Source organism: Fundulus heteroclitus, chromosome 16, assembly GCF_011125445.2.
Source record: "Fundulus heteroclitus isolate FHET01 chromosome 16, MU-UCD_Fhet_4.1, whole genome shotgun sequence".
Lineage (NCBI taxonomy): Eukaryota > Metazoa > Chordata > Actinopteri > Cyprinodontiformes > Fundulidae > Fundulus > Fundulus heteroclitus.
The window spans coordinates 20,021,409-20,048,835 of NC_046376.1; the positions used below are offsets into that span (position 1 = coordinate 20,021,409).

Here is a 27,427-nt window from a genome sequence, read left to right on the forward strand (position 1 = left end):
TTTTGTGTAGAACATTTGTGCTTCATTTGAGATTTCTTAGATGGGGAAAATGCTAAAACAAAGTCAGGTTGTTTTAGCGCAGACAGGGGACGGAAAATGTTATGTAATTGTTTATTTGCAGATTTTTAGTTAAGCGCCCTCTGAAGGTTTTCCCAATCCTTGAACTCTCTCACATTTTGTCATTATCACCACACACCTTAAATGTATTTTATTGGAATTCTAAAACTTTATAAATTCGTTTGAACGTACAGTAGTGCAAGCGGAAGAAAAAGGATCCATAATTGTGTTCATCCAATGCAACCAATTGCCTTGAGAGGTTTTCCACATGCCATGCGGGGATACTGCAAATAAGTGGAAGAAGATGCTTCGATTGGTTCAGATAAGACAAAAGCTTTGTTGCACAGAATTAAGACCACACATTACCCTGAATGCACCTTTACTGCAGTGAAACATGGTGGTGGACTGCATTTCTTCAGTGTGGAGAGAGAAGCTGATCTGAGTTGATGGGAAGAACCCAACACTTGTTAGCGGCTCTGAAAGACTTAAAACTGGAGCAGACGTTCACCTTCTAGAGCTCGAGCTATTTTTCAAAGAAGAACCAGCAAAAATGTCTGTCTGTGGATGTTGGAAGCCTGTAGAGGCACATTCTGAAAGAGGTGCTGATGTATGAAGTATTGACTCTGGGGCCGAATACAAAGTTCACAGCCCACTTCATTCATAAAAGAAAGAAGACGAGCTTATATAACTTTCCACTATTTAGTGATGCACTACTTGTGTGTCAGTTCATCATATGAAAATACAATAAAACACACTAAACATTGTGGTTGTAATGAGACAAAAAGGTAGAAAAAAAATCTGAAGGGATATAAATCATTTTGCAATTAGCTCTTAGTAATTCCTGCCTCCCTGTTATTTAACACGAGCTTGGCTTCTTTTGTGTCGTCGTTTTAAGGTGAACTGGTAAAATAAAGGGATTTTATTATTTCTTTTTTTGTATTTTGTTTTCGTGAAACAAGCCCAGATCACTTAAAATTCTATAATTGCTCAAATCTTTCTTGTCCCTTTTCAGTTACCTCAGTGGAAAAGGCTAATGGAAGTAGGAAGTACTGTGCCAACAAAAAGATGGCAGGCACACTAAGTGTTGGCTTGTTTTTTTACAGAGTCACTTTGAGTGATAGCTGAGGCAAGTTAAGGCATATCCAGAGTGTTTGGAGTGGGCCGACGGCCCGAGTAAAGAATGGACTAACCAAACTTTTTCACAAGCATGAAATCAGGTTGTTGGAATGTCATGTTTAGAAGTTGATTTATTAGTGTAAGTAAACAGCTTTAGATATCATTTTATAGATTTTGGCACTTAACACCGTTGGCACGGGTTCGCCTAAAGCATTCACACCTAGATATGCAGAAACTTGCGTGTTGATGATTGATATATCTCTGATTGCTACTTTATACCTGCATTTGCAGTTTTCTTCCCTTCTTTCCCTGCACTCCCCCCCTCCTGTTATCGCTTCCTCTCGCTCTGCTAAGTGATGGCGTAATGGAGGTTAATGACAAACACATTTCCAAAACTCCCACCTTCCCTCCCTCCTAATATGAACCATCCTTTCAAGAGCTAAACTCTCTATACAACAAGACAAAAACAACAAAAATTTCAGTTTTAGGTATTCATTTAATGTAAATATCACTTTTTCCATTTATACAAATAAGTTCACACAATAGAAAAAAAACAAAACAACAAAAAAATAAAACAATGAAAAGCTTCCCTAAATAAACAGGGAAAAAATAACACATTGAAAATGTGTGGTTATTCTCAATGTTATCTATTTTATAGACAGATATTCCAGTTGCATCTCTCTTTTTAAAAAGGCATTTGGTGTTTGTGTGGGACTGGTGAGGGAAATATTGGCTGGAAGTACTTTGGGTTACTATAAAGGCAATCACGGATGTGTCTTTGGTGCGTTTGCCCGCAGGTAGTCGTTTGGGCTCGGGCTACGCCGACGCATGCGGGCATATTAAGGAAGTAAATGATAGCAACTCGGTGTCTGCAGTTTTAGCTTGCACAAGACAGAACATGTAGTTGCATTATCACAGACGCTCACACAAACAGTATTTAGTGTCATTCTTTGTGTACGATTCACAGATATGGACGTTCTCTCTCCGTGTCTTTTTGACGATCTTCCAGTGAATCTCTGCAAGGCTCATTTTCTTTTCAAACAGTACGGACAGTATTGGGCTGTGCGTCTGAATTTTGCATAGTCTGGTCCGATGGCAACATGCAAAACTGGTGTCTCCTCTGCAAAAAGGCAACACCTCCTGTCATGCCAGCGCGCATTTTATTTCCACACTTCAATAAAACACAGTGGATGTATCAACTGTTGGCTTTGCTCATTTTACCACCAGACCAGGAACTGTACCGTTTTGAAATTTTGTTAAACAAATAGCCAAGTTGCCTTAGAGTGGGACACAAACAATAAATAAATTCACTGGAGATCTATTTGGTAAATTTCAGCAAAATACATTTTATAACAGTTTAAAAACAGTGCACTGAAGACAGAATTATAAGGGCTTCAGTCTATTTCTCCCCTCTGTTGTAATCCTGCTTCCCTTCTCCCCTTAAGGGGATTTAGTCTTGATTTGTTCCAGACTTCCATCTACTCAGACTGTCTGATATTCTGGGGGTGGGGGACTGTGAATTACTTTACTGGTACCAAATGAGTTTTAATCTTCAAAGATTTTAATCTGATGTTTTGTCTGTTAGTCACAAGAAGTGATGTTGGGTGAGTGGGGTGGGTCGTTGCTGGGGGTGCAGTTAACATTCGCAACATTTAGAAGTAATAAAAAAAATACAGGTATTTTAAAAAAACATGTATATAAGAACAATTTCATCCAAATAAAGAAATACAAGCATCAGCTATTTTTCTCTGTAAAACTTCATTTGGTGGGTCTTTCACAGCATACATGGATCCCTTCCGGTAAGTACTGATGGGTTTTCACCGTGCCTAAAACCAACTACTGAGACTGTTTGTTCGGCCAGTGGTGATGAGGAAAGGCAGCTAAAGCTCATTTCAGTGCACATGCAGCGCACATAAAAAAGAGTGCATGAGCCTTTTTAAGTGTCCCAACCCTAAATCTGAGCCAAAAAAAACAGCAGTCCCAGCATCACAGCATGTTGGATGACACGCATCGCAGCATTTAGCACAGAAACCGTTTCGGTGCGTCCTAAAGTCCAAGCACTGTAGTGTTTCCGTGTGTTAGCGTCTTCAAGGATAACCATAGAGCAGTGAGTTGCTTGTAAGCCCAGCTTCTCTTTTGGTGATTAGTTGCCCGATTCTGCTTCCTCCACTTTCAAGCAGCAGTCGCTGCTCTTTATGTTCTGATTCTTCCACTTGGCAGGACAGAGCAGAGGAAATAAAAACCCTCACTTAGATCTGAGCGATCAAGACCTGCTGTCAAATGAAGGAAGGTTTGTGCATGGACATATTGTTATTTGATGAGCAATGATCTTGTAGTAATAACACCTCATACTCCAGACTACCTGTTTGGACAGCAGGTTCAGGGATCATAAGCTGGGGTTGTTTGTGAAACAATGCCCCATTGTCCAAACCAGCTTTAACACCATCCAGCTCCAACTGGGAGGGCTCATAATCTAGCTCCAGATGGGTCTTGGCTCTCTTTCTCCGAAAATAGCACACCACTCCCACTGCTATTGCTATGAGGACCAGCAGCAGCATGGTAGCAATCGCAGGTACCAGCGTCGGGAACTTTGGGCTGTCGAACTGTGCGTCGGGGCTTGAGCGTTCAGGTTTCGTATGAGCCTCGGTGCAGACGCTGTCCACATCACTAGCTGCACCCAAAGGACTGACGCATACATTGTAAGTGGAGTTGGGATTCAAGCCTCGAAGCGTGTACTCTGGGAAGTTCGTTGGAAGGTTGAGCTGTATTGGCCTGCGGTCCGGCCCAGAGAGGTTCCTGTAGGTTAGGCGGATTCCACGGATGTAGGGCCTCGTTTTAACGTAGCGGTGGAGATCTAGCAGAACCGACGTCGCCGTTGGTTGATGTGATCTGATGTCCGGCATGTTCGCGGTGATGGTTTTCTTGGATGGATGAGCTTCAGGGGACAAAGGCGGAGAGTGGTTTTGGATTTCACAATAGAGCCCAGATGTGCCATCTGGACAGGCACACACTCTTTGGCCGCGCTGATTCCAATGACAAGTGCCTCCATTCAGACAGATAGACTGGGGACAGAACTGCTCCTCTTCATCCAGGTCAGTACTGCTGCTGCTTGGAGACACAGGGACAGGAGGCAGAGGTATGTCTCCGCCTTTGTTGGGTGGATTTTCACTGGCCCTGGGTACTTGAATGGGTCTTGTAGTAGTTGGTAATGGTGGTAACAGGGGCAGGCAGGGTGATGGTGGTAGTTTTGACAGTAGTAGTGGTCATGGCAGTTGTGGTTGGGCAGCCAAAGTCTCTGGTTTCCAGTCTCTCCAATACCTTTCCAGCATTGATGGGTGGAAAATGGCAGCGTGTCTCCTCTGTTCTCTCAAGGATGATGCTTTGAGCCCTAAGCCATCTTGGGAACCATGCTAAGCTACAAAGGCAGTTGAAGGGATTTTCGGCTATTCTTAGTTTGGTTAAGTGGGGGAAAAGCTGGGGGAACTCTTCAGGAAGTCCTTGTATGCTGAGAGCGCTTACGTCCAGCTCTGTTAGCTCGCCGAGGTTTTGAAGGTCCTCAATCTTTGGAGGGCCCATTGGGTTGCCAGCAAGGTTGAGGTTCAACAGCCCCGGTGCCTCCTTTAGTGCTGAGGGGAAAGACTCTAGTTTGTTTTCTGAAATGTCCAGTTCATGTAGATTCTTTAGACTTCTAATAAGCTCCTTATTTAGGCTGGTGAGCCCCACACCACCCAGCTTGAGTGACTCCAGGTTAGGGGTCTGAAGCTCGGAAGGATTTAAAGAAGGTAAGACATTAAAGCGAAGGTCCAGCAGCAGCAGTCTAGGCAATGAGAGAAAGGGCAGGGTTGTCAACATATTACCCTGCAATTTGAGTTCCAGGAGGTGCTCCAAGCCATTAAACGCAGCAGGATGGATGTTCTCGATGTGATTACTGTACAAATAAAGGCGCTCCAGCTGTGGCATTCCCTGGAAGCATTTCTCTGAAATGTAGGTGATCTGGTTGGATGACAAGTCCAGATTTTTTAAAGAGCTCAGTGGCTCAAACACCCTTTCAGGAAGATCGGTCAGTTTGTTTTGACTTAGGTCCAGCATTTCCAGGTTAACTAGTCCATCGAAATCCTCGGCTTTAATGCCTTCAATCCCATTTGCAAACAGGTAGAGGCTTTTGGTCGATGAGTCCACTTTATCAGGAATGGTGGATGAGCGTCTTCGGGAACATAAAATGCTCTGTGGAGTGTTGCACAAGCAGGCCTCTGGACATTTGTTGGAAACGGTGCCATCGGGGAGGATGAGGAGGAGCAGTAAGGACATCAGTGGACTGAGAAACATCCTCATGGTGCAGAATCTCTCTGGCTCTATGCTTGGTCTAAAAAAAAGAAAACAAACCCAATTAATAAGGTGACTCTTAAACATTTTGCAAAGAAAATATATATATATTTTTGAGCTTGACAGTTAGGTTGAATTCTACCTTTGCATTTTTAAGACCATAATGAAAGACATCTGTTTTTTTCTGCATTAAGTTAAAGGATTTTCTGACTCATCAATTAATTAATATTATGAACACACTAACTCAGTGACTGTGGTCATGTTGTGCCACAGAAATATAAAGCGGTGTGTCATCAACATACATATGGTAATTTTTCTTAATATTCTATGATCAGCCAGGGAGTATATGGATATTAAATAAAAGTTGCCCGAGAACAAAGGCTTGACCCCGATTGTGACATTTGCTTGTATATTCAGCATTCAACGTTGTTTTTTGTTTGTTTGTATGTGAATTGTTTCATTCAATGTGTCTTGTGTTAAAAGGAACATGCTGTAGGATCACATTGAATTCTCTTGTGAACATCTATGATTACAAATCCTCTGTGTTTGAAATTAAAGGGAGGCATTTTGTAGCCTTCTCTGAACCTCAAGAGCCTGTAAAACTGAAAAAAAAAATTCTGAATAAGTAACAATACCATTATTATTTTTGCCCCAGATTTATCTTATAACTTTTCAGTGGATGCATATATGCTATAACACACAGAGGTATTTATTTGTAGCCTTCTAAACTCGGAGAAGAGCCGATAGTCTGGAACTGCCTTCCCAACCATAGATGTAAGATAAACCGTATGAGATAAACTGCACACATTTTCTGTGTTTTCCAGACTTACAGCCTGTTATACTTGCTAAGCAAGTGCCTCTACTGCCGTAAAAGGGATGAAATACACTGATGAGGGTAGATGGATAAAAAGAAAAAACATGTTCCCGTGTTTTATGCCATTTCACCTGAGCCCAAGCTTTTTAAAACAAATGCTGAAGTGGAGTGTCAGCACGCTACTTCAAAGGATGATGGAAAGGAGAGGGAGAGAGGAATGAGGGGGAGATAAAGTAGGAACCAGTTTCAGACAAGAGTCTTTGTAGCTGTTTATCACCCAGTGCTATCAAGTTTGACAAGCATGGGGGAAGAAGCAAAATGTATCTGATAAAAACCCTGATAAATAAATGCACGTTTGCTTGATTGGCCTAAGATTACTCTAAATTTTTCTGGGTTTCCTTTCACTTTTGTAGCGAATAAAGACTCTATATTCACACTGCTGCAGCTGCAATTATGACATCTTATAAGTTTGCCAACTTGAATGCTACAGGGAGTATTTTTTTAAGGCCGTAAAAGGCGCAGTTGTTGATCTCTGCATAAATACCTGGATAGGACCCAACTTTTTGGAGGCAACAATTTGACACAGAGTACAATCAGAACTTTGTGTTCTCACGTGGCTCAGTAGTGGTGTGACCCATTTCAGCAGAAAATCTAAAGGAAATGTTCATCCCTGTTTTCATGTGATGACTTTTTCCACTTAAATTTCCATATGTAAATATATTTTACTTTACAAGCAATGGCATGTAAATATTTCATGAGATGCAAGAAGAATCAGCTAGTTTATAAATGTGCGATTAATTTAAATTTTCTATGGTTAGTAATCTTAAGTAAACTAAAGTAATGGTATGTGTTTTTTTTTTCATGTATTTGATCTATATAAAGAAGAAGTTAGCCTTGACATGAAAATGTATAGAATTATATATTGCTAGTAGATTTAGTTGGATTTGCTGAAGCTTTTTTTATATTTTGTGCTGTTGCACTGAAAACATTAAACTAATTTGTAGCTAGCATAAATTAGCAAATAGTGGCAAACTAAAATGAAAAGGCTGTAGTTATAGCTTTTCTTTCTTAAAATACAAGTCTGAAAAGTGTTGGTGATATTTATCTCCAGTCCACTGATTCAATATTTTACAAAATCACCTTTTACTGCTGAATTATTGCTGCAGGTTTTTTGGGGTTTCTCTTTGCCAGCTATACACATCTAGAGGCTCAGACTTTTGCCCAAACATCTTTGTACAGTGATCAAGCCCAGTCGGATCAGATGGAGAGCCAATGTGAACATCAATTTTCCAAGTTTTTAAATTTGATTCATGTCTTAATTTTGAATGGGCCTTTCTAAAGCATCAATATGGGTTAAATAAGACCATTACATTGTAGGAAAACTATGTTCAGTTGTTGTTCTGCTGCTCCGGTCTCAGCTCTTTTGGATTCTCTAAAAAGTTTTCTTTCACAATTACCCTGTATTTCGTTCAATCTGTCAACTCTGGCCAGCTTCCGTGTAAATGCAAAAGAAAAGCTAACCTACACCATGACACTGCCACCATTGTGTTTCAAGCTGAGGATGGTGTGTTCTGAGTGATGTAGACTTTTAGTTTACCGCCACCATTTATGCGACCTCTGAAGGCAATTAATTGCAATGGATTTAATTTAGAGGTATCCGAGTACAGGGGGCTTGATCAGCACTCCGCTGCACTCTTATTTTGGATTAAAAAAATCACATAAAATCTCCATTGTGTTTGCGGTTGTAGTAAAACGTGAAACCGTATGAGGTTAAAAGAAAATTCTAAGTAGGTGTCATTTTCTTAGAAAAAGACAACCATGCTGGCTATTTGTTTATTTTACTGCTCCTTCAACATACTTTTGTAACAGCTTCTTCATAAAATTTGACCCTCTTTATGATGACGCGCAGCCATCACTGTCTTCTACATGTCAACTGTAAACTGCCAGCTTTCCGTTGCTCTGTCAAGCCCCGTCAGAAAAATCGACCTGTGGGAAACCTCAGGGTACAATTAAACAAACCAGATCCCTCCTTGCAGAGTCGCCACCTGCAAGCAGGAGGAAAAACCCTGTCCAGATCTGCAAAATCCCTGTGCAGAAAAACCCACTCACACTTCAAAAAAAATATATATATATCCTTACTGGAAAACCTGGCTGAAAAAGTCATGACAGCATCTGAAGGCAACAGTTTGCTGCTGGCTACAAGTGAATGAGCAGCAGAGGTGAAGGGTTGCAGTTAACCCATAATTTACACTTAGAGGCCTGCAGGGATTCATGTCAAGTTCTGTAAGAGTCTGGTTGCCGAGTCAGTAGCTGGGGATGAATCCAAAATGGCAGCATTTATTTGCTTGTTTTGGGAATAAAATGAGTTTCTTGATACTAAAGGTTTGAGTCAAAGTCTCACATGTCATCCAGACAGAGTCAAGACGTTTCCAGTACACCAAGGGCTTCTGAAGTAATGAACGTTTGGATAAAAAGAGCAAAGTGTGCACAGATCTCACCAAAAATTAAAAGATCTGAAAAGATAATAGGAAGGCTCTGAGAACAGGGAGAATCAAACAACAGCTGGAAAGTATGCTCTTTTTTTAATTATTTCCTGTAAAGTAAATCTTTGTTAATATTCTGGACAAGAGCAAAGTGTTCAGAGCCAGGATCCACAGCAACTTTAAGCAGCTTTGGAGGAGCAAAATAACACCGAGGATATTTTCCTTAGAAAATTCATGGCGGTACTTCGATCGTAGCTTCCCAGTGGGTAGAATGTTTATTTGAGTGTGCCTCGCTCCAAACTGGGCTAGGCCCATCTGATAAAACCCCGAGGAGGCGAAACTGTGGCGGAGCTAGTCGGGGAGGGATTCAGCCCGATCTGAGATAAACTGGAACTTGAAAGGTTAGATTGTCTTTTTCTTTTTGGCTGCAGCAGGCTCGTGCTGATTGGCGGCTAAGATAAGGTGCAGCTGGGGCATCGCTGCTGTGGTGAGTGATTGCTGTGAGTGGAGGTGCAGAGAGAGATAGTAGAAAGACAAGTTGTAATCCTGCACATAGTGGAGGAATGCCCCCCCCCCCCCCTATCCTGACTTGCCGTCCTCCTCCTCCTTTCTCGACTTGTAATTTCCTTTTCTCTCCCCTGTGCACTTGAAACATTCCTGAAACAGGCAGCGGTGGAGTTTTGAGAGAAAAAAAGGGGGGGGGGGATCTTGGCTCTGCTGTTGGCTTTTTAAGATTTGCAGGAAGCTTTTTGGGGGTTTATAAACAAAAGGATTGGATTCATAGCAGATCTTTTAAAATCTGTGCATCAATCTGACGTTGTTTGGTTATATTAGAATTAAATCTCCTGGCTGGTGAAAATGTGAAGCAATACGAAGCTAGAAAATGTGCCAAAACTCTGAAGGAGGGCGCATGTGAACGTATCTGTGTTACACAAAGTGACAAACATGTTCAGCACTTCAGGAAAGAAAGAGGCATAAGGAATAATCACGTTTCCCCCTCTCCCATAGCGCCCTCATTATTCGGCAGAGATAAGAGCAGGTTTCTGTCAGCAGGGGCCCAAAATGAATAAGGTCTGACTTTAGGACGCTGAAGTGGACTTCAGCAATTAAATCCCAGCAGTCCATGGGGTCAAGAGTCCCTGTCTTCGGGGCCGAAGGCTAACGACAATGTGTGGACAAGCTGGGCCAGAGACGAAACGAGCGAATGATGCCGGCTGACAGTTCTGGATAAGACTGCACACAGCGGGGTAGATACTCCCATCAAAGAGGCTTTTTATTTCACTGACCTTATCTTCTCGGGGGGTGGGGGGGGAAAACTGCTTGTGGAATGTGCATTAGGTGCGTGATCTACAGCATCCCAAGTCCCCCTTCCACCACCAGCAAAGCCTTTGCCACCAGCTGGAGTCTGTTATCCACAATCAAGCCGAGCTATCCGTCAACATGACAAAAGGGTCAAGGGAGAAACAGAAAGGTGAAGCAAGAGTATCGCCGGAGAAGCAACACGAGGGAGGACAGAGAAGGAGACGCATGAAGCACAGATTAAATGTCAGAATGTCATGTCACTGCAAGTCTGCTGGTGCACGACGATGTGTCTTTTATGGCATCGACTCATTTGTATCTTACACAGTGCTTTTATTTCTGGTTGTATCTGTTGAACTGTGGTAGATAATGATACCCAACCAAAAGGTGAGGTGCACATGGTGATTGTAAAGCCAAACAGACACCAACCACCTTATTAAAACAGGAAAAATAGATGTTATCTCTAAATATATGTCCACTAGCATAAGCTTGTAACAAGGTCAATTCAGTACTTGGAACAAAAAAGGCATTTTATTGTAAAATAAATAAGTTTTCCTTTAAATGTCACTGACTATGCTCGTCTCGAAGCCACTCTGATTGGTGTCATCTGCAGGCTTCAGTATTGCCACAATGTGCTGCACAAACCCTGCTGCCAACACATTTCAGTCTGACCACACGAAAAGGGCCCGAGGCACAGCCGCATCCTTTGTATATCAGCACCGCTGGAGCCAAGTGATTTTATTGGGCTGTGCATATAATTAGCGCAGAAAACCACTTAAACAGGTCTCTACTGGGCTGAATACTCTTTGTTACGCAACCCCAACAGTTCATGTATTTTTATTGGGGTTTTATGTCCTGGTCCAACTCAAAACTACTGCATAAATGTAAAATGTAAGTAATTTGATAAATGGTTTTTAATTTCTTATGAATAAAAAAAAAAGTCTTGCCTGCCTTTGTGGATATTCTCTTACTTGCTTCCCTGTCTTTGCTGAATGAAAGCGTCCCCACACCATTATGCTGCCACTCCCCATGGTTCGCCATGTTTTAGGATGTGAAGTGTTAGTTTTCTGTTCCCCATATGCTTCTTTGTGTAGGCCAAAAAGCTTAATTATAGAGTCTGATCAGAGCTCTCTTCACATGTTTGCTGTGTCCTCTGCAGTTGCTGTGGGAAAACCTTAATCTAGACTTTTAAGACACTAAAACTGTGGAGAACATGACTATTAGTTGTGCTCTTGAAGCGTTTTCCCACCAAAGCTGTGGATCTCTACAACTAAAAAAAAAAAAAAACATTGAAGTTGAGGGTTGTAACAAAATGTTTGACAGTTAGAGTTACGAATACTTTTGCAGGTCTTTAATTTTTGCTCAATTTTTTACACTTAGTTTTCTTTTCAACATCTATTTGTGGTATAATAGCTTATTGGTTTGAAAGAAAGCCCCTTTCATCTTAAGATTTATGATTCGGACCTGTCTTTAGAAGAGCGTGAAGCAATAGCATCAGAGCATACAGCTGGAGGACTTGAAAGAGAGCATGATATACAAGTGCAGGGGTTAATGTGAGGGTAGGTTCATGGTAAAAACACCCAAGAACATGATGCATTTGCTGACCCCGTATGAACACCGTCGTCTCTGATTTTGTGATACCAGTGAGTAGTTACATTTTAGCTCATTCTCATCTACTCTAAAATTACAAAAAGAGCAGCCAGATAGCATCAGTTCAAAAGGACGACAAAGCCCATAAGCAAGCGAGACGCGGAGCAACTCCTCTGGGTCAGAGGTTAGGCTCAGATTAGTGTTTCCACTTCTGCGCTCTATTCAGCGTCCTCTGTTGTAACTCTGGCCCACACAACACAGTTAACATCCTCTGTTGGACAAGAGGCACACACCCAGCTCCAGTTACAATCATACACCTGAGTCTCATCTCAACAGGTGCTTTTTCCTATGCTCCTCCGGGGGGGCAGAGGTGAAACCCAAAACCCCTCCGGACTGTGTCTGATTAAATGATACAACCGGGGCCGGAGAGAGACGGAGGAGGAAACCAGAGGAGGTCGGTGGCAGAGTCTCGTCTGCGAGAGAGCACATGTTAGAGTCTTGAGTCTGCCTCCTCTGCTCTGAGCGTTGGCGCGTTGAGGTCAGGTAGCGTGCGTTCCAAAGAGGAAATTATCCACATTTCCTTTTGTTTTATTGCTACAAGGATATGACAGCTGCTCTAGTAGAGTAAATAAAAACAAGCACACACTCTGGCTGAGGCCAGACACACTTGTCTCTTGTTTCACCTCGGCCACGACGCAAGTCTTTCGTCGACGTCTCCTGCCCTCTGACCCTCTAAAAACAGTAGCTCACAGTCGCTTTTGTCTCGCGGATCTGCTGGGGACCTTCACCACAAGGCGCTCACGTTACCGAGAGGACACATGATTCCAGCGCAAACACTGACAACACGTCCTTTGATACGTTTTTTTTTTTTCAAAAGAAGTGTTTTACACCCACGGCTTTTGTCGGTCCTGCGCCTCGTGTCTCTTATTCATCGTTTTCTGTCGGACACGGCAGCGAGCCACAACACTGCAGAGGTCACAGCAGCCTGCTCAGGCCAAAAGCTTCACGTCGCCAGGAAAACCGTATGCGCTAGGGCCGGCTGTGACGAAGCTGAACCCTTTCCAGTCGCCGGCCTTGCGCTTTCATTTCCGTTAGGAGACGATCCACGCCTCCGGTTACTATCAAAACGTTATTGTTCTTTTTTTGGCGGCATTGTCCAGAAAGCTCTGCCGCACTGGTGCAGACATGTAACCCAAGCAAGGCCGCAGCCAGATTGGGTCAATTTAAGCTTCAAGTCAATTTAAAAATACCTAGTATTAAATATGACCCATTATGCTGCCTTTTAAACAAGGCTATGGGCTATACGAGACATGTTCATTAAATTCTTAGCACAAAATCATTCTCAGATAATAAGTTTTCACCTCCTCAGTTCTGCCTACTTTGAGCTCCTCTCAGAATGAGCTGTTTTTAGGGCTCTGTCAATTTTATGCAACTAAGCTACAGCTGGCCGTGCTCCACAACTCAATGTTTACACTCGCACTTTAAAACACAAGAAAATGTCGCAAGCAGATGCACAATGGTGCAAACACTATATCATTGAGCCTGAGTCTGACCCAGAAGCAGGAGAAGTGGAGCCTCCTGCACAACCAGCAAGGATGCAGTTTCTGAATGGTACGTTTTTAAACGGACACGTGGCTATCAGTAGACTACTGTTAGCATTGGCTTGTGCTAAATGACAAATGTTTATGCCAAATAGCCATTGTAGAGCACATACTGCTGTAAAATCAGCTGATACAGAGGGCGGAGCTACGCTTGGGTTGCTAGGTGAGGGGCAGTGTTGCCGATTGTGATGTAATAATCGGGAGGTTTTTGAAATCTCTCATTTTCCAGACACCAACAAAACATTTATTTATTGCCAAAAAACAGCTTAGTAGTGGTGGTGTGTGTTTGGTGGTGGTGGGGGGGGGGGGGGGGGGGGGGGGGGGGGGCTTCGCGCTTATCTCTTTCTTTCTTTCTTTCTTTCTTTCTTTTTTATCTATCTCTTTCTAGAAGCAGTAGAGACCCAAAAGGAAGTACAAATACATGCAAAAAGTACATTTTGGATAATAGAAGGACATTCTTTGAGTTTTGTGTTTTTCTTGGTCTGAAGAAGCTGGATGGACCAGTTTGTTCAGTCAGCCACAAGCCTACAGTTACCTCCACATGCCGACACTCTGCCTTCCTGAGTGACATTCTTTCCGCCGTGTTGTAGCTATAATGCTAGCTTTTCGCCTCGCCATTAGGATCCTTATCTACCTGACGTTGCACGCCATGCATACTTGTCATACTCTGGACCTAGAGATTACTCCTGTTCTGTAGAAATTCGTCAGTGCCACTTGTTTGTTCAATGACAAACAGGACAGCAATCCTTCACTGGAAAAATGATATCTAATTATTGATACATTTCTATTAAAAGATTCGGGATGAGGTTTCGCTTGTTTGGTTCAACTTGATTCTGACAGTTTTCCCCCCTTCTGTTGCAAAATCAACGTGTGAAGGTTCAATAACGAGTCGGAGGATGTGTGACTCAGACAGGCCTACTGGGTGCCAGTTGAAACCGAGCGAACGAATGGCAGCCTGACGATTGTTAAACAAACAATGTCACACGTACTCACTGAGGAAAATTATCCGTTTGCCTCTTAGCTCATCTGAGTCATACTCCTGGATATTCAAACATGCCAGTTGCCTTATCCAAGTATGTGCTTCAGATTCCTCTATGCTCTATGTCAAGAAATAAGTGACTTTTTAAATACCACAAAGGACAAAAAGTCCTTTTTTCCTCATTTTGCCACAACACATGTGGGGACACAGCAAGTATGTAGAAGAAGGTTCTCTGGACAGATGAGACAAAAATCAGAATGGCTCATAGTCCAGACCTAAATCCAATTACCAATGGGCGAAAACACTTTCAATATTTCTATTCGTAGACAGTCCGATTTGACTGACTAGTATTTTTGCAAATAAGAAAATCATTGTCTAAATGTCCAAACCTGGTAGAGATATTCTGCAAAAGACTTGCAGCAAAAGGTAGTCCACTGAAAAAAAGCATCCCCTCAGCATGATGCTGCATCCACCTTGTTGCAAAAAACATGCATGCCAAGCATTAAATCCTTTTTATTTGTAAACACATTTTAAAAAACATTGATAATTTGCACAACTCTTCACAATTATGCACCACTTTGTCTCTGTCTATTCTACTAAATCGTAAGGCTATAAATATAATTGGTGATGGATACTTTTGCATGGCTCTCTATTTACTTTTGAAGCACTCGCGTCAGTTGTTTAAAGTATATTTTAAGATTTGAGTTTTTAGTATTGACCCATTAGGATTTGGTTGAGTTCTGGCTACATTAAGTTGCCCATGACATCCATATATTGAAGATGTGATGAATTAAACTATAGCGAGGAATTGTACATATTAAGACCCACTGTTAGAGATTTTATGTCGTTCTGCCCTGCAGTTTTTTCTTTTCTTTAAGAAATAAAGGGAAAAGAAAAAACAATGTGGCATACACACAAGATAAATGTGAACCGGAGATCACTGGTGCTGATTACAGTGTCACAAAGGAATTTATTGTGAAACTGTTGCCTACATTGTTGCTGCTCCAGCACTCAGAGGTTGGCTAGAAAAGGCTGCAGTCAGGCGGTACAAAGTTCCCCTCTCCGCTCCTAATGCTCCCCTTCATTGCCTCAGGTACACTGTGTGTCACCTTCTAAACCAAAACTCTCTTTTTTGATGTTTTATAATGAAAATATGCTGTTTTGTCACCAGCAGATCTAAAGGGAAATATGCAATCGAAGCTTAAAAGGTCACATACAAATCATGAGTCAAAATCAGGACTAGCAGTTTATAGGGACTGTTTAGAGGAGCTGTGAGCTCCACGATCAAATTCACCCAAACAGGTGAGGTCCTCATCAGTTTTCAGTCCTCAGCATTGACCTTTTACAGCTTGCCTGCAGCTGGGTGTGCTCTCCCTTCAGGCTCCCTCGAATCTAGCACGAGGAAGATGAGGTACTAACCAAGCTGCACTCATTTTTGCGTGCTGACAACATTCTCTGATTCCCTATCATTTTATTTTAGGCAGACCAACAAAGCCAATAATGTTCGAATACCTAATATTCCAAATAAAAAAGGTAACCAAGAGACATAGGGGCCCTTTGTGGGGGGTTCATGACCCAGATCTATTCCTTCATTACACATGACATGTTTATCGCGCTTTCAGACGAAAGATACAAATGATCGCTTTGTCAGAATCAAACAGTAACTTTTGTCGGCAGAAGGAGCAGTTGTTTGCTCTAAATCAACACGTCCATTTATATGTCTTTTTTAGGTAAGCGAAGCAGATTCCTGTGTTCAAAAACACATAGCAGCGTGTACTCTCGTGTGTTTGCTCACAGACGTGTGATCAGGATCAGTGCTCTGATGTCTAAGAGTTTATTTAAGCGTGTAGTAGAGTCACTATATGGAAGTATCTTGGAACACCCTTGTTTGCTCTCCAGTGTTTGCCTTGAGGTTGAAATATTAACTTTCTTAACTCATAATTATAATGCTGATCTAGCGGGGGTGCATTGATAGAAAACTGTAGCTCAGCCATACCCACTCATATTACTACATGCTGTGAAAGTGTTGCAGATGCATGCAGGATTACAAGCCCGCATCTGGAAAAAGATGAGTAAAAGATGCGAGTGTTGCAATTTCGAGGGAAAGCTTTTGATGGTAAAACTCTGAAGGCAGATATGGGTTCGGTGTTGACACCAAAGTTTTTGCTAGTTGCAAATAATTTACAGCAAGATAAAAAAAAAAAGAAGTATGTGGAATGTGGGGGTTACAGCCAGAAATCAATACTTCACGGCTCCGTCTTCTTCGTTTTCAAACAAGAGGAGGAGGTGGATGGGGAGGAGGGGGAGGGAGGCAATTAGCAAGAGTAGCGATGTGCGTCCATAGGACCAGGGAGACTGTGAGTGTGTGTGTGTGTGTGTGTGTGTGTGTGTGTGTGTGTGTGTGGATTTGTCTTTACAAGCCCACACAGTCCCCGTCACAGCTCATCGACAACTGGAACAGCATCGAGGCAGGGTGGAGGGTGAAAGGTCAGGAAAAGGTTCGTAAGGTGAACAGAGGATCACTCGTGTTCTGACATTCAATTACAAGGGCAGTCCAATCTGAGTTATTAAAAAAAAACACTCTCCAATACCAACTCCCAGGTAACTATGTCATTAAAGTTAATTAAATTCAAAGCCATGTACGGCTGAACACTCAGAAGCTTTGAATTGCTGTAGAATAGCATGCTACACGGTCTACACTGGTATTGCAGTTGTGCCCTTCTTAACTCATTCACCAATGGCGTTCCAGTACTTGTTTTTCTTCAAAGCAACAGATATATTCCAAAGGAGTTTCAGATTAACAGAATGCTGTTTCTAAATATATTTCCGAGGCAAAGCGCCTTACCACTTCTGTGGCCACTGTTTGGAGAAGTGCTAGGCTAACGTTAGCCTGTCTGTTTTTATTATACGACTTCTGCGCAGCTCTCCTTACACCGTTAGCTGCCTAATCGCAGTGTGCAGTTTAGGTTACATAAAACAGACTGAGGTTAAGCTGCAACTCCCAATATACCGCATTTTACCGTGTAAGTTGCTCCAGAATATAAGTCGCATCAGTCAAAAAATGCGTCATAAAGAGGAAAAAAATGTTGCACCAGACTATAAGGTATGGCAACTTATTCAATCACACAGCTGCATCCACAATGGGCTGAATTATATGAAATATACCTGGGAGGTTAAATTGAGTAAATTAGTATAAAAAGCCAGCAACTCCAACCGGCAGGGTTCTCGTCAGCATATTTCCCGCATAACGGCCAGTTACGCTGAAAGTTGTCAAAACTACGCTGAAATTAGACCACAATTGTATCGGTGCTATGTGCTGTTGACACGGATTTCACGGATGTTTGAGAGCAACATAAGCTCTCGTGCATCAGTAAAGTTTTAAACCGCCCGGACAACAGACATGTAAGCTAGTGCTAGCTGTTATTAGCTTCGCGGACACCCCGATAACAGGGTTCTGTCGTGGTCTGGGCCCTTCGAGCTGCGCCACGCAAGCTCTGCAGCGTGAATGTATACTGAGACAGCAAAACAACATATGTACAGGTGTTCAGTCTTTGTTGTCTATAAGTTAATGTTTCAATTATTTTTTTAAGTGGTACAGGAGCAGCCTGTAGTTTTCACAATCCTAGAACGCCCTCTTGTGGCTATAGACGGTAATTTTTTACTACTTGGTTCATGCTGGTCGGTATGTTTTATAATTGATACACAAGTCGCACCTGACTATAAATTGCAGGATTGGCCAAACTATGAAAAAAAGTGTGACTTATAATCCGAAAAATACGGTAGTCACTCTTCCAATGTGAATTTCATTTTAAATGTCAAGTCACTTAGATTTGAAAAATGTATTAATTTTATCTACAAACGTATATGCAGTCAATATTAAAGGTATGAATGCCTTACACATGAAAGCAGGCCAAGATTTATTAAAAGGGTATTGCGAACTTTAAAATTAGACATTGCATCAAATCAGAGACTCCTGCTTAATACCAATGTTTAAGAATATTCAGTAAAACTTTTGGCTGTATTAATTCTCTGTGATTAATGACATTGCTATTATGTGGACCCTATTAATAAGATAAATAATACCCAAACTACTTTTCATTTTGCCCCGTTGCCATTACCTTTGTAGTACCTCACCCCTTTCTGGGTATGAAGTGGTGTCGTCTGACATGAGGCGTTTCGTACCAACCATGGTTCACTTTGTATTTCCCATAGTTTATATTAAAGGCATTATGGTTTTATGAGTTATATAACAAACATTAACAAGGTCCCTAGCAGGGTCCTTATCCATCATCTTACAAAAGAGTCTTTTCCAGAAAATACTCAATTAACTTAATAATTTTGGAAACTAGAGCATTTGTTTGCCTATCTATGTCAATAAAAACAAAGAGAAATAAATAGATATTCAACAGTTTCAGTATGTGGACATTAAGTATAAATGGTGGTATAAATTGGCAATGGGAACAGAAACTGTATGTGCAACAATCCCTGAAGTTCAGGAAAAGAAACAAACTTCCTATGCGGTTCCTACGCAGACCCCATGTTTCACTGAAATGCCTTGTGCTTGGTAAGAGAGCTGCTCTTGTTCTCCTGCCAGTCTTTGTTAACAGGCTCAGAGTGAAAAGGCCTCTTGAGGAAGCAGGGTGTTAGAGTTAACACACTAAAGACCGCCAGCAGCGGCTTCTTGGGGTTCTGGATTCAAATATTCAAAGTGCCTATTAATATAACCACATCAGAAATGCGACATTATTTATGGAGCTTTTTTTTTCTGCAATAATACACAAATTGCTCCTGATCTTAACCATGTGTTGGTATTATAGCAGCTAACCATATCCTATTTATATTGACACTTTTGTGGTAAAGCAGCCAAATTCACTTACCCAGTCAGGATGCTTCCTTTTCTGCTCCTGCTCCCCTCTTCTTCTTCTTCTTCTTCTTTAGCTGCTTTCCAGGTGCTTTTTTTTTCCACCTGGAAATAACAAAACAATTGGATCTGTTCATCAAATCACCTTTTCCTTGTATAACCTGCTCTACTTAGCTGGAACTCAGCCACTCTGTCATGCACTGTTAATGCCCCACAAGCGAAACAGGAAGTCTTGTTGCTGTTAATTGGTTAGATTCCAGCTGTGTGCGGGAGCATGCTGAGCGGCCCGGCCGGCCGGCCGGCTGTGTGGCAACACAACAAGATGACAGAGCGCGGGGAAGTAGGCAAGAATGCAGGCCGACCGCCCGCCTCTCTCCGCTCGCCTGTCAGCTCCTTGTCTTGGCTTCGTCAACCTCATCGTCTGTTTGCTTTAAGTTAAACTCCGTGCCCTCATACAGTGTGTTCTGTTGTTGTTGTTTTAGCATAGCGGTGCGACCAGTTTTGACTGGAATTTTACAGTAATTTGAATCAACGTTTTTTATTGTTTCAGGCATGTTCGTTGGCCTTGGCCGCATACAGAACTGCTGCTGTTAAAACACATTTTTTTTTATCTATTTATTAGTAATCAGCTTCCTGTCCACGATCTTATAACATGAAAGGTGTGCTACCTGATGTGCTTACAGCTTTTTGTACATACAGATAAACAATATAAAACATTAAATATCAAAAAAAAAATTGTATCTGCATGGATGTGCGAATCGATAATTCGGCTCTGACTGGCGAAAAGGGCAAATTGTTTGGACAAAAAAGGTCAAATTTATCCTAATTTGGTCGTTGGGTTTATTTTTAACTGTTTTGTAGACAATTATCAGTGAATATTATCTGTGTTGTTGGATCATTTCCCACTTTTACAAAGAGCAACTATGACAGATGACTTGTATTTGTAGGGATTTTACTGTATTTTCTGTATTATGTTATTTCCGGTAAGCGGGGGATTATAAACCGCATTACATTCGAATTAATTACTTAACACCTAAACCAACACACCAATTTGCGGGCCTGTCTTCAGTGTGTTTACACGTCAAACTATCATGTTTCTGGACTATTTTTGGTTCAAAGCGCTCTGCCTTACATCTTTATTCACTAGCCGATGTGTTTCTACACCACCATAATAAGCTTTATTCTTTCAGGCATACTTCTTTGCATATAAATCGGCTATCTACACAGGTAAAGGCAAGTAGCTGCTAAATCAGAGGACGCATGTGCACTGACCCTGCTGCGGTTAGATTTTGAAGGTCACTTCCTCTCAGACGCTCCCTTGACTGAAGTATAAATATTTAGCATTCAAGGTGGAACTCAAGACCCAAAATGGCGCAATTCTGCTTTTCTGATTAAGATTCTGGAACAGCGGTAGCTCTGTGTTACTGACAATAGCATGCCCGGTATCAAGATCAACCAATCATAGAGACTTTTGTTTTGCTTAAGTCGTTTAAAGTTGCGAAGCTTCTTGCTCGACTTCCTGGCGGGTACAAGTCGCAACCTGCGTCGCTCTTCTGTTTAAGCGTTAAGTGATTGGGATTCTGGACGATTTATGCTGCCGTTCAGATAGAGGCACAGATTCCCGCTCTCGGCCTGCGTCCGGCCCTCCAACTCAGAGAGTGGCACCAGATAGCAGCGCTATCTGTGTCACCCTGGCTGCGACTGAAATAGACGTAAAGGAAAAAAAAGGGAGCTGGAGAACAAAAAGGTCGGGCCGCCGCAGTCTGTGTGTACGTGTGGACTTGTGAGTAAGATGTACCCCCATGGAGGTGTGCGAGAACGACTCCACCTTCTGTGAGCTTAGAGGACACAAAAACCTGGGATGGAAGCTGTCTCCATATTTTCTTCTGGTTCTGTTCAATTAGCGGCTATTCTGGGAATTTATTGGCACTCCTGATGAAGACGTGTAAAATCGTTTGAAATAAATTCACTTTCTTTTAAGAGAAGCACCATATCTCAATGAAAAATACCTTTTATTTGAGTGCATTTATTCAGTGGGGGGGAATCAGTACCTCTAACGATCCCTTTAGAATGAACAAAACTGAAGCGCTTTTTAACTTAAATGTTACATTTAAGTTGATATCAAGATATCAAAGAATATTTTTATTAGAAATCAGAAACAGATCTCCAAATCTCACTGCAGTGAACAAGGTCCCTTTTGGGGTTGCCAAGCCGCCACGACAACCATTACATGCTACTACAAGCCAAGACGCTGTGTTGGAGTGATGCCAAACAATCATCACATCTCTACTAGGCATTTAGTCAGATGAGACTAAAGATGAGCTTTTTGTCAACAAACACAGGTTTGGTGTGAGACATGTTAAAATAAAATGTATTTATGGCCACTGTTAAGTACGATGGTGGGTCTGTGATGCTGTGGGCCACTTTCTTCCCTAAAGATACTGCAAAGCTTATTAAAATACCTTTTAGGCAAAACAATGTTTCAGCAGACACAAAATGAAGCTATGGGTAGCATTTAAGAGGAACGTGGATGATCTAGAGCAATGGTTCTCCGTCCTGATCCTCAGGGCTTACTGTTTTTTAATGTTTTAGATGCGTCTCTGCTCCAGTGCACTCGATTCAAATGATCGTTACCTCCTCAGCGTGTGATCAAATGCTGCAGAAGGCTGTTTGTCAGCAGGGTAACACCTAAAAAGGGCCAGCTTTGAGAACCAGCGGTCTATAGAGATCGTTCTGTGTTCTCTAACATTGTGATATATACTATAGGAAATAACTAAGAGCTGTCAGCTATGGCAAAAGGGGTCCATTACCAGTAATCGTATCCCTGCTGATGCGTTTTTTTCTAATTCTTTTTATTTTTGGGGCACTTGTAGGTGTGTGTTTGCATGTGCTCGGGTCCTTGCTTGCCTTTTGCCCAGTTAGATCTAGTTCATGGCTCATCTCCTAATTACAGCGCGGGCCAGAAGTAATTGCAACCTTAGATTAAGAGTCGTTTCTTTGCTTTTTCTTCTTTTTTGCAGACCAAATGAAATGCAGCAATTTGTGGTGTCTTTCTTTATAGATGAACATCCTAGTTCTCCTCCTCGTTTTTTTCTCCCTCACTACTTTAGAACTTGTTTTGTTTTTGTGTTGTTTTTTTTTTTGCACATCTGTACAGATTTTCCTATTTTTATCCAGAACTTTCCAAATGTATTTAGGAGCTTCAGTCGCAGGTTGGATTCTGCGAACTTGTTAAAGGCTGATTCGACACGCTTGTGGGGGTACTCTGTGTGAAAGTGGACGTGGAGGGCAGCAGTCATTTGGGGGGTTTGGGCTCAAACCGGGCCACTCCAAAACCCCTTTGATCCCTTTGCATGTGTGTGTGTGTGTATTTATGCAAGGGTTTTGAAGTGGTTCTTCTGAACGCATCATTTGGCTGCATCGGCGAGCTCTTCTTCAATTTAGCTTGGCAGGCGTACGAGCTGGGGTTCGCCTCCACATACCGCTGGTGCAGCACTGATGTTTGAGGCCGAGGCTTTTGAAGCTCGGGGGTTTTTACTCAAGACGCCTCCTATAAGTAAGAGCTTCGGCGATGGCAGCAGCCCTCCTGCTGTGCCACCTCAGAGGGGAGATGAACAATAACATGTCAAGTTTTGACATAACAAGAATTTTGTTCTTCTTGAGTTTCCTCCTCGCTAATTGTAACACGTTTTTTTCTTCCCTCGCCCTTTCAGCTGCCCTCTCCCTGCTTTCTGAGAGTGTGCCCTGCTCTTCTCCCTTCCCCAGGCCTCCTCGCCTCAGCACCTGACTTTTAACCCTCTAATCCCTCTGATATTGAGGGTCGAATGCTTCAGGCACTCGCCCTAGTTGGTGTAGAACTGAGCCCTAAAAAAGTCTGGAAGTTTGGGGGAAGGACGAAGGCGCCGTTCAGTATCAAGAGATGAATGTACAAGTTTCACAACATTATGTTTTACGGGGTCACTATGTAATTTTCATGTAAAATATCCATAGTTTTCCCAACTAAAAGTTCTCAGTTCCCTTTCAGACCATTTTTAAACTATAAAATAGCAACCCTTACACTTTCAGAAGATGTTTCTGCTGTGGTTAGGAAGCTGAGAAAACTGTGATGGATGGATCTTTCAATGGGATGGGAATAGTCAGGAATTCTGAAAAAGTCTGGAGATGAAACTAATGTTTTTTTTTTCCAGGCTTAGAGAACCCTTGCATCATATCAGAGAGTCTCCAAGGCTGCACAGGAAGCCGGCTCTTAGTTCAGTTCAAAAAGCAACAAACGAAAAGTTATAATTGTGGTCCGTAGCGGATTTAGACATCAGAGCTCTTTCCCTCCCGAGCTCTTTGGCACAGATAATGAAATGCCAGCCTTGAATTTGTGTAGAAAAAACAAGAAAAAAACAGATAAAAGCTCCCAGTGGCACAGTGTTGCCATCCTGGACTGGGCGGTGGTGGTGTGGTTTCAACATCTCTGTGACTAAATGCATGAGCGACGGCTCTGTGCTTAATCGTTTGAATCAGATCCTGTGATAGAGACCCCGCTCTCTTCAGTCTGCTTCCCGGCCACACACACACACACACACACACACACACACACACACACGGCTAAAATAAGCCGTTCATTGTGCATACGGTACAGCACGCCCTCTCCTTCATCTTCACACCAGCACCCCATGTGTGGTACTAATATTTTACCAAGCTGGCATCTAAACTTTGAATCACTTTCAAAAGGCGATGCAGAAGTAACCGTTATCTCCTTCTTTTTTTGTTTTTCTTACTCTCTCAGAGATCTTTCAGCCTCTCTCTCAGCTCTGAGAGGTCTGAGTCTCAGCAAACACAACAGTCTGAAAATACTAACTACAAATAACCGCTCAGGCACACTTCTGTGTCATTTACAACATCAGACGGTGCCCAGCAGCACTCTCCTTTTACTTTTGGTGTCACCATCTGCAGCCTCAAATTTCTCCACATTAGTGCGGGGGTAATTGGCCTCCTGTGGCTGCTCCGCTATGACTGGTAGCTTAATATATTAACAGATTGCAACCATTACATACTGTGAATGACAGAGGAGCTTATTTTACAACATAATGACGCCCTGCGATGGAGCACTTGGCGATGAAACAAGCAGAGCGCCGGTGATGGGTTAATAGGGGGCTATTGGAGTAGTTAGGTCTGGGTTTGTTTGCCCCAAGGAGAATATAGGCGGTTTTCTGTGGCTTGTTGCGGGGACATGCAGGATAACAAAGGGGGTTGTTCTTACTTAGATTAAGACATTAACCTTCCCTGTTGTTCTATCTGATGACATTTTTTCCAACACAGGTGAGGTCTTGATCTGTACATGTTTATGCTGGCAAAACATCATTCGGAAAGTGAGCAGGAAAAAAAACAAACAAAAGCACAAAAACGGAACCGTTACTTGAATCTTGACTCTCCGGAACTGAGATTGGTTCAAACTTGTCGAGACGCGTCGCTTTATTAGATGTTGGTTTAAACCTGGAGAAGGTCACCCTGAGATTTAATCTTTCAGGAATTTGACCCCGTCGCTCTCAGCGCTGCCGCGCGCCTGCTGAAGGATGCTGACATTTGTCTGATTTCTGTGTTTACCTTTACTTGGATCTGAGCAACTTGGGCCGGAACGCCCTCAGCTAAAAGTCTAAATGATTGCTCTGTTCGGCAGCTCTGTAACTTTTGCATATTTGGAGTTATGGAGTTATTGTGTAATTGAATCATTGCATTACTGGTAGCTGTGGCTGATGGACATTTTCAATGTTGCAAAATGGCATAATTCATCACTTTTAACTGAAACTTGGCTCAAAAGTAAATTTTCTGCTAACACATGCTTGGAATAGTGTTTATTGTTATGCTGCACTCTAATGATTTCCTTAAGAGGATTATATTTGGCCAGATGGAGCTTTAATCCAGTCCAGTCTTAGATTTTTTTTTGCTTGATAGATCATAAGGGCCTAAGATGGCCATTAATTGGAGCCAGGCAAAAGTATAAGCAAACTTTGTGGCTGCATAGAGTGCCTACAGAACTTTGAAGCTAATTTAACCATTTCTGCGGCTTGTGTCCCCACCAGAAAAAAAACATTTTATGCACAATGTCACGATTTATTATTAGATGAATATGAAATAACTCTAGCTTTAGAAATAACAGTATGCATTACCCTTAAATCTTTAAATTCTTATGCTTAAAAGTTTCTATTTTAACTCCTGGGTAAACACGTAGTTGCCATGTTGATAAATGTAGCTTTTTTTTTTTGCCATAAAATAAAACAGGGAATTTACTTCCGAGTTAAATAGCTTGTTAACTAAAGAAAATGTTGCTGCAGAAGTTTGGACAAATAAACTGTCAACAACAGACACAAAAACATAACAAGACCCGTGAATACCTTAAATTTACTATTTACTTAAAGAGGAAAGTGGGAGTATGGGGGTATCCTGATCAGCTAGAGAATGCTTTATAGAAAAACAGTGGAAATTAAAAAGCAACCAAAAATTATCTAAATAAATAAAAATAGAAGCGCACTTTATCACACGTGTAATTTATTTAATGAATAGCATATATCAGCTGTTTCTGTCATTAGCTGACCATAAACGCAGAATGCAGAAGAAGATCCAGCATGGACCACATAAACGGGGCCCCAAAAAGAAATCCGTCTTGGGTTCTTATATCATTTTTGGCCGCCACTGCCACTAATAGCTCCGCAGACCCCAACACTGACCGTCTATGCGAATCATGCGTATTGTGTCCTGTTGAACTTGCCCTGCGGAGGGACGCTCCCCGCTGCATGTTCCAAAAACAGCTGTCCTCTGCGGTGAGCCCGGCTCGGTGCGGTCTAGACGCTCGGCTCGGTCCCTGCGTTCTGCACGGCGTCCTGCGGTCCAACGCCAGCCCGCCTCATTACCGCCCCGACGGCTACTTTTATGCACCGCGCACACGCGTTGCTCGGTCCAGTTACCAAACAACATGCTTTTATTGTGTCACTGTTTGTTGACCTGAGGCATTAGAGGCGACCGCATCCCCTATAAACTGCTGTCTTATGCCAGGAAGACAGAAGCGCGTCCATTCAAAGTCGTGCAAACCTTTATTTTACCCCGAGTTGTGGAATTTGATGCATTTTCTCTAAAAATCTGATGTGGGGATCGTGACGTTACACACGTGCGTGAAGCGGCGCTTTTATCAAAAACAATTACAGCGCAGGGTTGTTTTATTGCCTTTTTGACTAAAGGGGTTTAAAAAACACTTAAATAACAAATCTACTCACTAATGTGTTACAGTGCGAACGAATCTATTAAGATTTTTAGCCCGGTTCGTTCGTCAATTGGAATACTTTACGCACCTAGTTGGCGTCTTGATCCGCAACATACAGCTTTACAGGTCTGAGAATATCCTTTATCCAAGTCTTAATTGTAGGTACAGGGCAGTCTTACCCGTAACTTTGTAGAGGTGGAGTTGTAAGAGCGCTGTCGCGCTTGTGTCCGTATCCAAACAGATCACTTCGCCGATACTCCAAACTTGGTACTTTTCCGTGTGCGCACGAATAAAAAAAGGGTACTTTTCTTTCCTCTCTGTGGACGTATTTTAACCTAAGCAATCAAGAACGGACCTCATCAAATGGTCAGAGGGAGAGAGGCACACCAGCCTCCACGTCAAGGAATGCGCTCAAGTGCCGACTCCCCTGGACAAAAAGCGCTTTATTGGAGAGCACAGGGGAGAGAGTTGGAGCGCAGGAGTGGGAGGGGCGAGTCCAGGCGCACTCCTGCGCTGACTGAAAGGCAACAAACAACTCACCTTGCCGCTTGGCTCATGAGAGAAATTCCTGCCTCGTCTCAAATCCTACCCTGCAGGACCTGTTCTAAACAAGAAACGTTACAGCTTTCAGTCTTATCTGATCCACAGTTTGTCCGTTTTAATTAGAAATACAGAGCATTTCCTGTTTACCGCAGATGTCAAAATGTTTGGTTTCTTTTCTAATCACATCCAATTACAGAGCCTGACTGAAGTATTCATACCCACTGGATCTGTCCACATGTTGTCACGTTGCAATCACAAACCTTAATGTCTTTTAGTGGGCTGTTATGCTACAGACCAACACAATCTGGATATGAATAGACCAACTAGAAAATGATGCATGGTTTATCTCTTTTTCTTTTTCACAAATAAGTCTGAATAGTGTGGTGCACATTTGTGTTTGCCTGCCTTTACTCTAATGTGGGGTAACATTGGAGCAAAAGCTAGGGACCCCTGCTCCGACTGTCTCAGTTGTGTCCTTGAGCAGGACGCTTCACCCTGCTGGTGATCAGAGGGCC

The 27,427-nt window shown here is 42.3% G+C and overlaps 2 protein-coding genes across 2 annotated transcripts in view; one reads left to right on the forward strand and one right to left on the reverse strand.

Annotated features, from left to right (window-relative positions):
* Positions 1-27,427, forward strand: part of coro7 (coronin 7) — a gene marked incomplete in the record, with an annotated part of 159,798 nt that overhangs the window by 94,682 nt on the left and 37,689 nt on the right.
* Positions 1,650-26,813, reverse strand: vasnb (vasorin b). Its single transcript, XM_012860586.3, is given in 4 exon segments — positions 1,650-4,377; positions 4,379-5,536; positions 19,140-19,228; positions 26,549-26,813. Coding segments are annotated over 2 exon segments (2,055 nt in total). The 5' UTR covers positions 5,506-5,536; positions 19,140-19,228; positions 26,549-26,813; the 3' UTR covers positions 1,650-3,449.